Raw genomic sequence first — 16,397 nt, forward strand, 5'->3', positions numbered from 1 at the left:
CATGTGTAAAACGACTGTACACTGCTGCTCCTGAATCCGAGGCTTCTCTTCAGCCCCCCCTCCCCCCCAAATAGGTTACACCTCAGACACAAAAGGATGTTTGTCTTTTTTGTCCTTTATTAACAAATGAAAAAATCAAGAGAGTATTCACTTGACTCTTTTAGATGCATATTTTAAGTGCAAGACTGTGCAGTATATTGATTGCGAATACACAAAAACATAATTATTTAATATAAAATTGAACACGCTTCAAAATGGCAAAGGGTTGATAAAATAACTAGTGCATGTCAGTAGATATGGGCTGTAACAATAATAGTAAAAAATAAAAACAGGATACTGAAGATTACATGCAGAGCTGAACGTGGCACGCATTTCATAGGCACATTTTCAAATGGCAGCAGTATGAGTGAAAACATTTAAGCAGGAGTAGTAATAATTGTCTATATAATTAACAAATTACTTCAAATAATTGTGTAATTAACTATATACTATTAATCGCCTTGCTTAAACAAAAATGTAATTAAGGTGAAATCTGAATCTTGAACAGGCATCGAAACAGAAGTGAAAGACATTTACAGCAAAATAAACTTAAAAATGCTGCAGTCATCACCAGTTCAAATAGTGTATAATTTAACTATTGCTAATCACGAAACGCACATTTATGCATGTGGGATTGTCTTGAAAGCCAGTTAATTGATCTGGAAACAAATATTGGATACACATTTGACTCACAAATAGTGCTATTAAAAAAAAACAAAATAAAAAAGCAAACCTGTGCTATAATTGTAGAAATGCAAGCTTCGTACACCTTGACCTGAATATTGGCAGCCACCTTAGTGGAAAAGTGAAGTTAAAAGTGTTACACCTTATTCCAAAATGGTATATATTTTTTAATCTATATAAAAATGTATACATGTATAAAATATTATAAGAAAGTATAACTTCATTGACCGTGACGCTGCTAGGTATGAATGACTGACTACACATTAGCTTGCATGAAGTGTAGCATTTATGTAGACAGCATAAGCGTAACTTCATCCTCCACCATGATGATCCCATTTATGGGCACCGTATTGTTTCCGTGTTAACATATTCAAGTCCAAGTTTGAAGTATCAAGTAATGTTAACGACACGTCTAAAGGGGCTTTATGTGCCCACTGCCTAGTGGTCTGAAGGAAACAAGATTTGTTCTACTTAGGTTAAGAGTTTAATTTTGTTTCCATCGAGGGGTGAGGTCAGCTCCCGCGCTGACCCTGGAGAGAAGAGGGGCTTCCATTTGTTTCTCCAGATGACATTACAGATTCGGAACAGCAGCAGAACACATGCCAACACCAGCAGAGTAACTACCGTAATAAAACACACACAAAAGTCCAGAATCATTGCATATTATTACTGAGTCATGACATGAATGATACAGCAATGCTTCATATACATTGTTGAAATACTTTACCATATAAATTTATTAACATAAAACGAATAAGGGGTAGGACTAGATATGTTTTTAACTTCCTCTACCCCTTTTGAACATATAAACTCTTTTTTTTTTTCTTCCTATTCTTGTTTTTTTACGTCAGTTTATATTTTAGACTTGTTAGCCGTTTTCTTCATGTTTATATGTTCAATAAAACCAACCAACCAACAACAACATACATCAGCCCACCACACCATTAGGACTATAGTATGACTGAGTGTGACATTTGTTAAAAGGGCAAAGAAACCCGCTGGATGATTCAAAAAAATTTCACTGCCTTGAATGGCCATTCTTATTTTATTCACCAAGTTTGATTTTGGAGTGAAGTCATGCGATTAATTACGATTAAAAACTTTAATTGCCTGACGCCCCGAGTTTTTAATAATCTTTTCTTATTTTTATTAATTCATTGCCATTGATGGCTATAAGCGTCAAAAATTCATTTGAACTATTTCTATTAGTTTTAATTTTTTTCCCCCACTTTTGTTAACAAGTGTATAAAAACCAAAATTTTTATATTGTACATTTAGAACAGATGTATTAATGATTAATCGTGAATTACTAGTGAAGTCATGCGATTAATTACAATTAAACATTTTAATCGCCTCTTGCCTTTAATTTAATTTTCATAAATTTATGGCAGTAAATTAGTTAATTTAAGTGGATATGATTTTAAATCCTGTCATTATGCTGAGGCTATTTTATTAATTTTCATTCAACATCATATCTGCTTAAATTAGTCCAAAAAAATTGTTCAGTTTTCAGGGCACAAAATTAAAAGTGAGGCTATTCCTCTGAACTCATACACATTTGCAACCCACCTTGGCTTCATTTGGAAACCTCAAGGCATGAAATATCTCAACATAAACGTAAACATTGCATCACCAATTAATACGATTTTCGGTGTATGGTCCTAACATTTAAAAAGACATCAGAAAAGAAAACTGGACATGGACTGTCTTTCTTCTATCATTGTGGGGCAGAGACGACAATAATAAAAGATAAGATGAACACTTTTCCTTTCTTATAATGACAATACCATGAAAGTTTCCACAGCAGTGGCTTGAAGAAATCACCAAATTATTTCCAACTTTTCTCTGGTGTGACAAGAAGCAAATTGGAATTTTGGGTTTGAATTTGAATTTAATTTTTAGGTTTTGTTAAGATGGGTAGTGATGGTAGTTATGTGGTAGGATTTGTGTTTTACCAATCTTCTTATCAGGAATTGATACTATTTTCATTTGGTGTGTTTTCATATTTTGGTAAAATGTCCACGTTAGCATCAGACTCAACAAGTACAGTTTGCATTGCATGCATTTCCTTCCTTGCCTTTGTTGCAATTTCTTCCTGCTCTATGGCCACATTTTCTTGTCAAGTCTTTGCCTCAGATGCCTGTTCCTCCTTTTTTCTTAAGACCATGAAGGTCAAAAATTCTTGTGCAAGCCAATAAAATCCATGCAAAGTAAATTTTTATGGCATCAACATTTGCATCAGCCGCCATTTATTGTTCATTATGCTTTGTGGAGCATGTCAGTTGGGCTAGCTTGTGTCTGCACTCCGCATACCAATAGAAGTGTCTAGCCTTGTGTTTTTCTACACCTTTCTCAGTCATTTTTATTGTCTGCTTTTCACTGTTATCCATGCATGGCAATCAAATATTTCTACACACATATAATATCAATAATGTTGAAGCAATTTAGCGCATCACTTTCTCAGCCGAGCAATCCTTTCCAGGAAAGTGCGTGATGACAACGGGGCCCCGATGTAAGTAAGCATGCCTATATTTGAAAATGCTTGTATGTAACAGCCAACCAGGAAGTAAACGGGAGGCTTTTCCCGCCAGCCCCAATGACCAATCACGGCTCACCTGTTATCTGAAGCTGAGCCGTGATTGGTCATAACCTGAGCAATTTTCAGTGGACAGCAAGGGACAAAATGGCCGCCCCCTGAAATCGATAAGGGGGATTTTGCGGCTTAACTCATATTCCACAAACAATATTAATCAGAACGCTCTGTTTGGACTAGTGGTAGCACATAAAACACATGTTTGTAAAGACATTTTTTGGGTAGATTACTACTAATGCTATAGATAAAATTATTATTTTGAATAGTTTTCTCATCCCTTCTCCTTTCTCTGCATTAGTCACAAAATTGAAGTGAATTTTCTGTCAAGATGAGATTACATTAAACTCACCCATAAAGATGGCATTTGGGCTGGGGTCGGCTGGGACAAAATGTTTGAAGACATTTCCAAGCAGCGCCACGATCACAACCGGGTACACTGTCAGAATGTTGCGCACCCAGCGATCCAGCACCCAGTTTTCAAGAATAAACCTGCATAGAGATCTCTTATTGTTGTACATGTAATACATGAGGAAACTAAAATATGACAAGTTTCAGTATGATGCTGGACACAGTGGGCAGTATCAGAGTTGGGGAATCCAGAAAGTAGAAACCCTGACACAGTTAACAGTTAGGCTTTGGTCACAGGTGCTTCTACTCAACAGATGGAGACGAGCTCGTTTATCTGCCAGTTGAGTAGAAGCACGTGTTGCTAAAGTCGATCTGTGGCAGTTTTTTTTTAAATTTCTGGACCTGGATTCCCCAACCCTGGCAGTACTACACTACAACGAAAACAAATGTTTTTATCTTTATAAATGCAGAAACTAAATGCTTGCTTGGTGCGTGCTAAACTGTCCATTACTGTAAGAACATTCATGAATGGAGATTGACAAGAGATTATTACAGACGACATTTACACTAGCTTTTTTAGGCCACATGTTTAATTTACCCACAATGCTTGCTTGTGTTATACCTGTTTATAACACCTAACACTGACTATGAATGCGAAATTGAGAGCAAACTCACTGCGCAGCGTTAATGTGAAAAATTGGGAATTTTGCATGTGTTGAGGTTGATTACAGAAGTACATGTTGACCAAAAAAACCCTACCAAATATTTATAGAGCAGTGTCACGGATAATGTGATGGACCGGTATACAATTTGGCAAGACTGGCTTAGTTTGTTTTCTCTTGACTGGCAGCCAGGAACAAAGTTTAAACACAGCCAAAACGCCTTTCGTAAGCTTACCAGCCCACCAGCTCAGCAAACAGGAGGCAAAGGGAGACCGTTGCTGCCGTGCTCTTGACCACACCCCACAATTGAAGAACGAGGGTAAAGTTGATCAAGGATGCAATGGTTGTCCACGTAGTGTAGAGAGCCAAACCATTCTGAACCTTCAAAGTAGGCATACACGGAGAAAAAATGAAATGACTGAAAACAAATAAATGGATTTTATGCAAAAATTATCCATCCATTTTCCCGAACCGCAAACTTAAGATAGGATTGGTGGCAGGTGTCTCAACTCACTTGACAACAAGCAGGAGTTTCGCTGATATACTGTAATTAGTAAATATTCTTACAATAAAAGGCTTCAAGCTGTTACCAACTAAAAGAGTTTGAAACAACCACACATCCTCAGATAGCATACATGAGGATGGAGGAAACACCACAGGCACATGATGAGCATTTACTCCAAGCATCGAAATGCAAATGGTACAGCATGTTACATATGCAGCCAATTTAACAATATTCACAGACATATAATCTTCATCCTCTGCGAAGATTACACCGATTTATGTTACTGTCCTTCTGAAAACAGAGAGGAGCTGATACCAGGTACGAATATCCGTATGCCTGTCTCATACTGCCCCCAGGTGGCTAATGTGCACACGCCAGCCAGCCAGCCAGCCAGATATATAGATATGGTGAAGAGCACACACGTCTACCTACCAGAATTGTGAGGCAGGTCTTGTCTTTGGGATAATAGGTTTTTAGCCAGAGTCCATAGTAATCTGTGATAAAGCAACAGATACTCAAGGCACCGTAGTTGGAAATCACTATCAGGATCAACACAACCAGTGCTGACAGCATTAACCTGAAAATGAGAAGAAGAAGAAAAAGAGAGAGAGAGACAAGCCATAAAATCAAATTAGCCGTATGTTCAATATTTTTCTGACAGGCAGATGTTTTATAAAAGTATTTTGTTATACGCTTGTCTTATTTATATAGAGCCAAACAAACTAATCTTTGTTGGACATTACAGTATGAGCACTCTCTTAATGAGATAGTGAAACAGTAGTGGACCTGGAGTAGCTGAGTCTAAATACAGCCATAGTCCTGTTGTGTGCATCCAGCCATGGATGTGTATTATGTTCAGTTTATGTGCCTCTTTTACAGTCTGACAATGGATACGCCGGTGGTGAGCACTTGTGACATGGACATATTAACATTAACTTGCATTCTGTAAAAAGATGAATAAGAAAACAGACATACTCTCTGTCCCACAACAGCAGCCATATCATATTCAGCACAATGCTGAGCAGCCAGAAGAAATAGAAGGCATATGGCAGCAGACACTGAGCCCAGGATCTGTTCAAAAAGTGAAAATTATCTTTCAGCTGATCTGAGAATAAATATTACACTGAAGTACACACTCTGATATTTGCTTACCCTCTGAACACAAATAGGGTGATATATATGACCATCAAGGAGAGCCAGGTATAAATAACACCCCAAATTGAGAAGGTCCAGCCAGCAGGTGTGATGTTTGTCTCATAACGGGCTGACACATTACCTGTTGAGGAACCAAAGAAACCTGCAAGACAGAGTCATTCATTTAATTTTATTTTCTCCCACTTAGTCTGTTCATGGTCACAGGTAAGGTGGGGCCTATCCTAGTTGATTTTGGATGAGGGGCAGGGTATACCCTCGACCGGTCGCCCACTGAACTCAAGAGCTCATTGTAGAGACTAATAAACATTGACATTAACACATATGCACAATTTAGAGTAGTGTTCACCCACATATTCAAAATTCAGTCAAAACTCACCCACTGTATATATACTGTGTATAAAATGATGGAATATATGCTGCTCAAGTCTTGTCTGGAAGCAATTAACCAGCAGAGGGCACAAATCTACTCAATCACTTTATTCATTTACCTCCAATCAATGCGAAAATTAATCAGAAACACGTTTACATGTTAGTCGTTTCTGTATTTAGCTAGTTTCCCAATGGTGATCGTCTTATGAAAATAGGATACAGATTAAGAAAGTTATGGAGGCTTGAAACTCGGATTATACAAAAAAAGGACACACCTAAAAACTCGCCCACCATTTAATTCTATCAACATCAAGACGTTTGCCAGAAATTGGTGCGTTTTCACAGATTCGTAGCTTTCTTAACGTTTGTCAAAGGAAAATGATACTTCTATCTATGGAATCGGTCTGTCCGCGCTTGCTGGTTTCATGTAAATAGTTAATCTATTACATTTTACACACAGAGTATACACACTCAAATGTTATGTGGCAGTGCTGCCTACACCAACGAATCACTAGCGAAGTAACTACAACATACTCACCTCTACCTGATCCAGCTAAGGCATTAACGACCAAAACTGCCACAAAAACCACCGCACACAAGACGATGACAAAGATTCGGGTGAAAATAGTGTCTCTCATTTTAACTACTTGAACTACAATTTATTTATGCAAGTCCGTCGTCGGGTGGTTCCGATCAGAAAAGACACGCCAACAAGTTGTCGCAGGCAGGCTAAACTACGTGCACACGTGGCGGCCATGTTGGTAGGGGCGACGTTCCCATTAACTGAAATGCATGGACATCGAAATTAAGTCAAACGTGCTCGTATCACAACCATGTACGAACACAACGATAAAGTGTGTAAGGTTATTCCCAATTGTAGATCGTTTTGCACAAGTGTATGCGGTAGAATTCGCCGGCATCTATGGTCTTTTTGCTATTTTACGTAAAAAGTAAAATGGGCGGACCCCTTTGCCCCTACTAGCTTAGCGAGGTTGTAGGCACGCATCTCACGAGGGGCGTGTCGTATCTACCTATAACGATATCTATGTGGTTGCATATCATACAATGCCTTACCGTCAAGGGAGTCACTTAAATTGGATGTGGCAGAGCTGCACACCGAACTTCAATAATCGCTTTAAAAAGTGCTTTACGTTCTACGCTTCTCAATCACACATACTAATACACTTGGGGTAAAAATATGCCCCCAATTCAATATACAATACAGTGATTATGTAACTTTTAATCTGATCATTATGTTTACTCAAACACCAAACTAACCTTGTGTGAAGTCCTATTGTATTTTTTGTTACAGCTACCATTCTATGTAAAACAGTTACTGTGATGGCAAATATTGAAATACAAATATTGAATTTGTCAACCTGAAAAGTAGCTGTGACGTGTTTTTTACGACTACAGAACATACGTAAGTCATACACGATACACCCCTTTCATGCTAACCCAGAAATACAATATTGGAAGGGAGCAACTGAAGGGTGACAGTTGGTGTACTGTGGTCTTCGCGAGGGTGGTGGAGGGAGTGTCTGGCGGTTCCTTGGGGGCTGCCCATGCAGTGCCCTAGTGGTATGCGCTTTCGGGGTTCCTGGCAGTTCCTTGGTTTCTGTATCCTGGGGGCTTGGCTAGTTTGGGGCGAGATTAGATAAGCACCACGATTCAGCAATATATCGCGATATTACCGCACGCAATTCTCTATTAAAAATCGATTAATATGCGTCTGAATCGATTTTTAAACATACATTTTTTATGGGAATGTTCAACAAAACGTCTTACTTGGGGTTAAGATATACACATTAAGCATGGAAGAATGTTATATTAATGGATTATTAAGACTTAATATTTTATTTCAGTGCTGTTCAAACATGAAACAGACTGCAACCTGAATTTTCAGATAAATAAATACATTTTCATACAAATCTTACAGTGTACATGTACACGTTTACTGATTAGTATTTTCTAAATTTGAGTAAAAAAAAACCCGCAATAATCAATTTATAGATTTGTATTGGGATTAATCTGTATCGAATTGAATCGTGACCTATGAATCGTGATACAAATCGAATCGATACTGGGTACTAGGCAATTCACACCCCTAATATATATATATATATATATATATATATATATAAAAGTGCTCTGTTTTATTTTTGTTTTAGAGCTTCTGAGCGGGAGCACAGTATTCAAACTTGTTTGCTGCATGACAAAGAATGTATGTTGTTTTTACCAGTCTTGGCACAAACCATACAGAAACATGCAGACAAAATAAAATGACAGAAACAAGACAACTTTACATGCAGGAGTGCTTGACAAAACACAATTTAAATCACTTTTTTTTCTCATTTATCTGAGGTTGGGTGTCTTGAACCTCTGTGTTACTGTTTTCATAGTCCTTTTGGATGTCCAATGGTCCATACTGCTTTTCTAGTACACCCAGAACTCTGCTTTGGACTGAATCCACTTGTTCTACAGGGCAGTACTCATCAAGACTGGATCTAAGGCACATGCAAAAATACAGGCAGAATAAGAATAATTAACAGTATACAATCAGCAGAGTCATATCTCTTTGTAGATACAGTGACCCCCGCTATTTGTGTGGGATAGGGCCCGAGCCCTTCTACGAATAGTGAACATTTGCGAATACTTGACACCCCGCCCCAATAAGGATTATAATTGTCAATAGACGCTTCAAGATGGCGGCAAAGCACAACTTTTGTCTAGATGAAGTTCCTTCAACTCACTTTAAAATAGCTCATTGGCAACAAGAAGCCACAAGATGAATATTTTATTTATTTGGCTAAAGCAGAAACACACAAGATAAGTATGTTTTTTTCCACAAATAACTGATCATAGGTTAAATATATATCATTTTAGAATGCAAAATTGCTAATATGTGGGAGTTCACTGTAATGCCCCTAGACACATCGGCGCTAAAACTAACGGCTGACTAACTGTTCATTCACCTGGACATTGTCACCAGAGTAGGTGGAGGCAGGTGCTCCAGAAAGCGTTGTACAGCTGATACAAGTCTGTCAATTTCTTCATCTGAGCTAATATGATGAGGCAACTCGATTGAGTCACAGGTTAAACCTGCCCGATGTACCTGGGGATGAGAAAGCACAACAGAGTGCCAAATCAGATGTGAAGAAGTTAGCAAAAATCACGTCAAAAAGTGTAGTAAAGATGTCCACGCTTTTATTCATTTTCTTTAGGCTAGGGAAAAAGTGCTGTCATCGGTCGCAATCATTCTATTTGGCATCAACCCGCCGTGAAAAACAACCGAGTATTAGCTAAAGAACACAAACAATCTTTACAGTCAACCAAAGAGGGGTCATATAATCCCCAGGTCAGGGTCAGGCAAATGAAGAGATTCTTGGGGCCAATATATGCCCCCAACGTTTGATTATGCATTATGGGCACATTTCAATGAGTCATTATGCATCTGTGCATTCTGTACAAACATTTATCATTCTTACCATTTCATAATCTGGGTGTGGATTTCTTGACTTCAAACTGGAAACCAGGCGGACAAAACATTCCTTTCTGAAGACAAAAAAAAAAGAAGAACTAACTAAGCACTCTGGAAGTTACCATACTTTTAAATAATGATGTTCGATTACACGGGTGTCAAACTCAATGAAAACAAGCTTGCCACCCTGATCTACCATGACATTTTTTAACTGCCTTTTGAGATTGACACTAAATCTGGGAGAGGTCAGACCTATCAAAACTCAAGAAAGAGAGAACATTCGGTCAATGTTAAGAAAAACCGCCTCCTCACCCAAGTTTGCTGACCCAAAGTGAAACAACCTCTTCTCGATCATCCTCTAGCAGATCAGCGAATGCTGCTTCCAAGTCCTCTAACTGACGTATACGATGATCCACACACTCATCGAGCTCCTCCTGGAGATGTGGACAAAAACACGTTAATAGCTTTAACTGTAAGAACATACACATTTCAAATACATTTAATCTCCTAGCAAGAAAATGAGCATTTCTTTCAGAATATAATGTTCTTCTCCTTGAGAGTTTGCTTTTTGGATGATTTGCGCAAGGACAAGACAACAATGCCGGAGTGGATTCAGAGTGGACGTAATTATGCAGACCTGGCCACGGTGGGGTTGTGGTACATAGGACAATAGTCATGTAGAAGACAGGCCTGATTGGTGTGTGCAAAGTTTTCATGTGTTCACCCAGCTTTACACACTAAAAAACGGCATCATTTTTCTTTGCAGCAAAATGTGACTAAATCAAAAGGTGTCAATACATTTTCATCTTAAACGTCTTTAGCTGAAATGCCCAAAGCTTGAATATGTTTGGATAAATTCTGTAGGAACAGTTTGTTAAAATATGACCTCTATAAAAGACCAAAAAATGAAATCAAATTCCAGTAATATATATATATATATATATTACGTGAAATGTACAACCAGGGGTGCTTTGCTAAAAATTTTTTTTTAGAAGGGTCAAAAATTATAAGAAATTGCACAATAAATAAATAACCCTCTAAAAAGTAATACTGTAGTTTGTGACAAGCCTGATGTGTGTGCAAAGTTTCATGAGTTTTCACCCAGCTTTACACATTCAATAACAGCCTCATTTTTCTTTGCAAACGGCAACAGTGTGCAGCGAAAAATATTATTTCGACTTTGAAACAGGAATGTACTGCATCAGGGCACAGCAGCTTCTTCTTCATCGTCATTGCCTTTGCTGGAGAGTACACAATTGCTAATTTATTAACACAATATTTTGGGATAATATTTGGATCTTGCTCTATCTATTTAAATGTGTTGCATCGATTTAAAAGTGTGTGCATTTCTGTTTTACAGACTTGAGGAAAAGCGGTTCAGATAATGGATGGATGGAGATTTGACTTATTGGTGGGGTGTTCTGGAACGTAACCGCCGTGATTGAGAGATATTCACCGTATTCATAAGTCTTACCTCATTAGCGTTAGGGACAGGCCCTCTAAAGCTGAAGAGTTCCTGAAGGATGGCATACTCCTCCTTGAAATAGACACAATTAATGAATTGATCATATTGCATAGTAAATGAAAATGAAATCCTACGCATTAACACAAGCAATTTACAAGTAAATCCCAATTCCATTAGGAGGTTGGTATGATGGAAACCATTAGAGTAATAAAATGCTTTATATATTTGCTTAATTTAGTTTTCAATCAAATGTAAATTAAAAGTTACGTGGACAAGCTGTTCATTCTGAAGCAATATTGGCTTAACCAGCATAGTATGATACTGTTCCTCCTGGAAGACAATCAAAAATTCACAAATGCTCCTGCTTCAGATATCCAAATACCAAATATTCAAAGTAAGGATTGCTGGGTTTTTTTCAACAACAGTTTCGCATTTAAAAATCATGTATCCTTTAAAACAATGTCCTATTAAAAGGGACGTGGACATGGACTTAATTGTTGACACCCCTCTGTTAATGAATACAATTAAAAATAATCAAGGAAAGACAAATAATAGAAATAATAAATGCCAATGTCATGAAAAATAACCAATGAAAGTCAGACATTGCTTTAGAATTTTGATTCAACAGAATTATCTTTTTAAAATAAACTTGTGAAACAGGCCTGGGGAAAAAATGATGGTACTCCTAATAAACACTGAAATTAATTTGACAATATGGGACATGTCCGACAAAGGTGCGTTATGGCAAGTGGTGAATTGAAATGATTTTTGTATTGTCTGATATGCTTTAAAGAGGAAGTCAACCCCCCCCATAAATAAATAAAATAATAAAAATAAATAAATTAAATACAACATAATAATCTTGACAATTATGTTATATGTGACCTCACTAGTCTAAACATGACTTTCTGATTAATATTACATTTGTGGAATATGAGCAAAACCCAACCGTTTTAGTTCATCTCAGGGGGCGGCCATTTTGCCACTTGCTGTTGACTAAAGATGATATTGATGTTGCTCAGATCTCAGGCAACCACCAATCACAGCTCAGCTTCAGAAAACATGGGAGCAGTGATTGGACGTTGCCTGAACCCTGAGCAACATTGACGTCATCTTCAGTCGACAGCAAGTGGCAAAATCGCCGCCCCATGAGAAGTTTTTTTTTTAAAGGCTGGATTTTGCTGCTTAACTCATATTCCACAAATGCAACATTAATCAGAATGTTTAGACTAGTGAAGTCACATATAACATTATTGTCAAGAACTGTTGAAGGCTGACTTCCACTTTAAGCATAAACTCAAAAGAAATGCTATTGCATCCTAAAATGGCACAGAATTTGAATTATTGCCATTTATAATTGTATTTGTGGCAGTCTAATTAATCTTATATACTTGGCTGATTTAAAATGCAATTTAAAACAAGCCCAACAAATTATTATGTTCATATTTCGGTGTAGGAAAATGGCTATCAAAACAAAAAAACAAAAAACAAAAAACAAAAAAAAACAATCACACCTCAGAGAACACCATAACAAATCTGCTTCTAACAAATCCACAAACACAAAATTAAAATAAGAAGCCATCGGTACCTCAGTATACAACTCCTTGAATGGATTCTTACAGGAAAAGAAATCCAAATCAATATCCAGGATGTATGGCTCTGTGTGACTCAGGAAAGTTGATATCCTCTTAACAACATAACTTGTGGATCCTTCTTCATCTTCACCATTGTAATCCCCTTTTAAACGGCAGCTCTGGTCTTCTTGTCTGGCATCTTTATTAACAGAGCTGACCTGTGCAAGTTGTGGCACATCAGTTCTTGAAAGCGGGAGAGAGCAACTGGCTTCCCCAACTTGTGAACATTCTCTTCTGGGTTTCTTGGCAAGCCAGATCTCAGAGTCCTCCTCAGACGTTTTCATTTCTATAGTATTTTTTTTTTTTGGGAGGAAAGACAAAGAAAAATATTTTGGCAATTTGCGTATGTACCACTAAACTATCACAATATATGATAGTATGTTTGATTTTTTTTTTTATTAAGTAATTGATACAATAATATTATAGCAGAATATTTCAAGTACATCCTTTTTAGGAAGTACACACTCATGTAAAAGGCAAAAAAATAATAATATCACATCTATTTTATTTATTGAACGATAAATTGAGATCATTTTCGTGAAAGGCCGACCAGCATCTAAGAGATTTGCATCATCCCTGGGGATTTTAATCACTGGACTTTGGACTCTGTACTACCCACTCTTTACCCGTATGTCCACTGCACAAAAAGGGTCAATAATACATTGGACTCGCAGTTTGTAATCGCCAGAGATGCATGCACTGCTTCACCCTTGCTCCCACTTATCGGATCACAAAAATTTGCTGTTAACACCCAAGTTTGTCCCAGCAGTTCAAAGAGTTCATGTAACCTCAAGGGTAGTTAGGAAGTCAAGTGACCAATGAGGTGCTACAGGGTTACTTTGAGTGCACAGACTGGAACATGTTCTGTGGTTAACATTTGGACAACATTGATGGCCTCATGTGGCACGTTACTACCCACCTCTGCTGCCTGCAAAAGGCTGCTGACGACCATCAGGGTTGACTTTGATCACATTTAATATGAGAGGTTTTGGGTTTTCAAGCTGTTCCTCTGGAACATACAAACCATCACTGAGGAAGTAATGATCTTTACTTGTCACCCTGCCGGAAAGGAAAAAGTGAAAGTTGGAAAGACAAATTAACTTAAATGACAAATCAAGACACACACAAAAAAAATCTGGCAAAGCCAAATCAATGTTCAAGCAGCTAAGGTGTGCATAATACCTGATGGTGGTGGTGGATGTGTCTTTGCCAACAGTCATCTTGTGTTCCCCTTCCATGATTTGCTGCGACCAGTAGGGATGCAGCCATGCCACACAAGAGACATGGCCAGCATAAACCATGGGCATGATCCAGTTTTCTATACTCAACTCACTGTAAAAAGATGAATGGTGTCTATTATTAATTAATTAATTATTAATATATCAGTCTCACTATCAAGAATGTGATATGACGATTCTTGATAAAACATACCTGAACAACTTATCCTTTTCAAAAACTGCATCAGCACACAAGTTGACAGGAATAAGTAGATCTGGATGGGAGTCTAAATGAACAAGCTTAATGTTCTTCATGGGCAGATGTCTTGATGCAATGGCACGATATATATGGCACACCACCTAGTGGAGACAATAACATGAGCATCTTAGATTTGGAAAACAAAATTGCATTCATCTGTTCAAATGTTTAAATTTTTACTTATCGACTGCAAGCACACAGATAAATGTACATATGTTTACGTAATTTTCCCTTTCACTAAGTGGACTTGTAAGCACAACAGTCACACCTCTTGGTTTATTAACTTCGGGCATTATTATCATTCCAACAGCACAGCAGTAAGAAAATACTTATGAGCAGACCTCTAACGTACGTATTCTTCTCTCTTTGCCTCATTTGCTGTATTTTACTACGTTTACTTTACTTTACATGTGAACGTTATATTAATATTGCTTTACTGAAAGGCTTTCAGGTTATTTTCTGTTGAAAACTTCAATTACTTTTCAAATGATATAGGTTTTTGTTTTGCAGAGATGTACAAACTGATTCACATTGTTACTGGAATTACTGAATCCAATTAACTAATTAGAAACAATCAACATCATGAAGCTTTTATTTTTATTTCATAAATGCACACCCCTATTCATATGCAAACAATCGACCCATCTTTTGTACAAATAAATAAATAAAATAAATAAATAAATTGCAGCAGTTTTAACATAAACATTGCTCGTCTTATTGTATTTGTTTCGCACAATAGAATCAACCACAAAATAATCAAACAATTACATGCACCTACAATTTAATAGTCCACAGATCCCAATTCACTCCCGAGCCATAGTACGATACTATAGTTCAAATGAAAATTAAGGTTTCACAATCAAGCAATCAAGATTTCGCTGGAGGCGGTTGGGGCTACGGTAGTAGTGTACGGTACTAATTAAATTTCTAAAGTATTGACTTACATCGTGGTGATCCTCCACGATCCACACCGGCAGGTGTTTATAGACTCGCACTGGCTGATTAACACTCATTATAAAATAGCGCACCTTAGTTCTAAACCGTGCAAAACAAAAAACGTGGGATGCAGACTCTTGTCAAACCCATCAGTAACCCAAAATGAGACTTTAAATAGTTCGTGAGCGTCACTGGACAGCCATCATAATTTTCTTCTTCGTTCTTATCCTTCTTCTTCCTGTTTGGCGGGTGGCATCTAATGTTTATGGTACAGTAGCGCCACCTATTGTGATGGAGTGTATGTCAGAGGGCTAGGAGAGCAAAACACAAAACTGAATTGTTTGCCCCCATCACAATCAGTCTTTGATTTGCCACCCTGACTTCCTATAAATAACCTTCACGGTTGGATGATGCTTTTCTTTGTAACTCTGTAAATTGTCCCAGTAATTTATCACTTTTATTTTTTATTGTAAATTTTCATGTCTAGGGGAAATCCAGTTCTCTTCCAGATGTATACTTTGTGTTGCCCACCCCACACGAACCAGATCACACATATGCATGCGGGCATTGAGAGATTCAGATTCAGAAAGAGGTGAGCAAAGAGCGCTGCAGTAGCTGCACCACTTGAGCTGGGTTGGTTGAGACTAGAGAGTGGGACGAATCGGACGATGCTTTGCTCAAGGGCACCTCGACAGTTTCCAGCCAGCAGACTAGCATCATTGCCTCCACCCGCCCGCCCGCCCATCCATCCATCCATTTACTATCGCGTATCCAGGTCGCGGGGGCAGCAGCTTTAGCAGGGAAGCATTTCACCTCTCTGCATTATCACCTATTTTACTATTTTGTCCCTATAACATTGGGAGTTATATCAAGTGTCCTGACTCCCAAGTCCTTTCAGACAGAGCCACTGTCGTCCCATCACGATCTGTTTATTTCGTGCAAAGGTCATTTAGCGTTTTCCCCTCAACATTGTTTACATTATTATAGTCTACAGAAATGATCAAAAAGGACAAATACTGAGGCCGTAATAAATGAGCTTGCCACTAGATG

The 16,397-nt window shown here is 37.8% G+C and overlaps 2 protein-coding genes across 2 annotated transcripts; both read right to left on the reverse strand.

The window, feature by feature from the left end:
- Nucleotides 1-99: 99 nt before the first annotated feature.
- On the reverse strand, nt 100-7,123 carry LOC147181779 (uncharacterized). Its single transcript, XM_086093790.1, has 7 exons — nt 6,894-7,123; nt 5,984-6,128; nt 5,807-5,902; nt 5,264-5,408; nt 4,562-4,707; nt 3,666-3,805; nt 100-1,343 (listed from the first exon to the last, which is right to left on the reverse strand). The coding sequence occupies exons 1-7, from the start codon at nt 6,991-6,993 to the stop codon at nt 1,195-1,197; spliced, it is 921 nt and encodes a 306-aa protein (XP_085949916.1). The 5' UTR covers nt 6,994-7,123; the 3' UTR covers nt 100-1,194.
- Nucleotides 7,124-8,443: 1,320 nt separating this feature from the next.
- On the reverse strand, nt 8,444-15,562 carry c1h5orf22 (chromosome 1 C5orf22 homolog). Its single transcript, XM_086093779.1, has 10 exons — nt 15,356-15,562; nt 14,367-14,512; nt 14,118-14,267; nt 13,855-13,994; nt 12,890-13,221; nt 11,311-11,373; nt 10,149-10,270; nt 9,844-9,910; nt 9,331-9,470; nt 8,444-8,862 (listed from the first exon to the last, which is right to left on the reverse strand). Exons 1-10 carry the CDS (start codon nt 15,422-15,424, stop codon nt 8,694-8,696), a joined length of 1,398 nt encoding a protein of 465 aa, XP_085949905.1. The 5' UTR covers nt 15,425-15,562; the 3' UTR covers nt 8,444-8,693.
- Between the last annotated feature and the right edge of the window lie 835 nt (nt 15,563-16,397).

This window comes from Leptonotus elevatus, chromosome 1 (assembly GCF_054856555.1).
Source record: "Leptonotus elevatus isolate MCC_2025b chromosome 1, RoL_Lele_1.0, whole genome shotgun sequence".
NCBI lineage: Eukaryota > Metazoa > Chordata > Actinopteri > Syngnathiformes > Syngnathidae > Leptonotus > Leptonotus elevatus.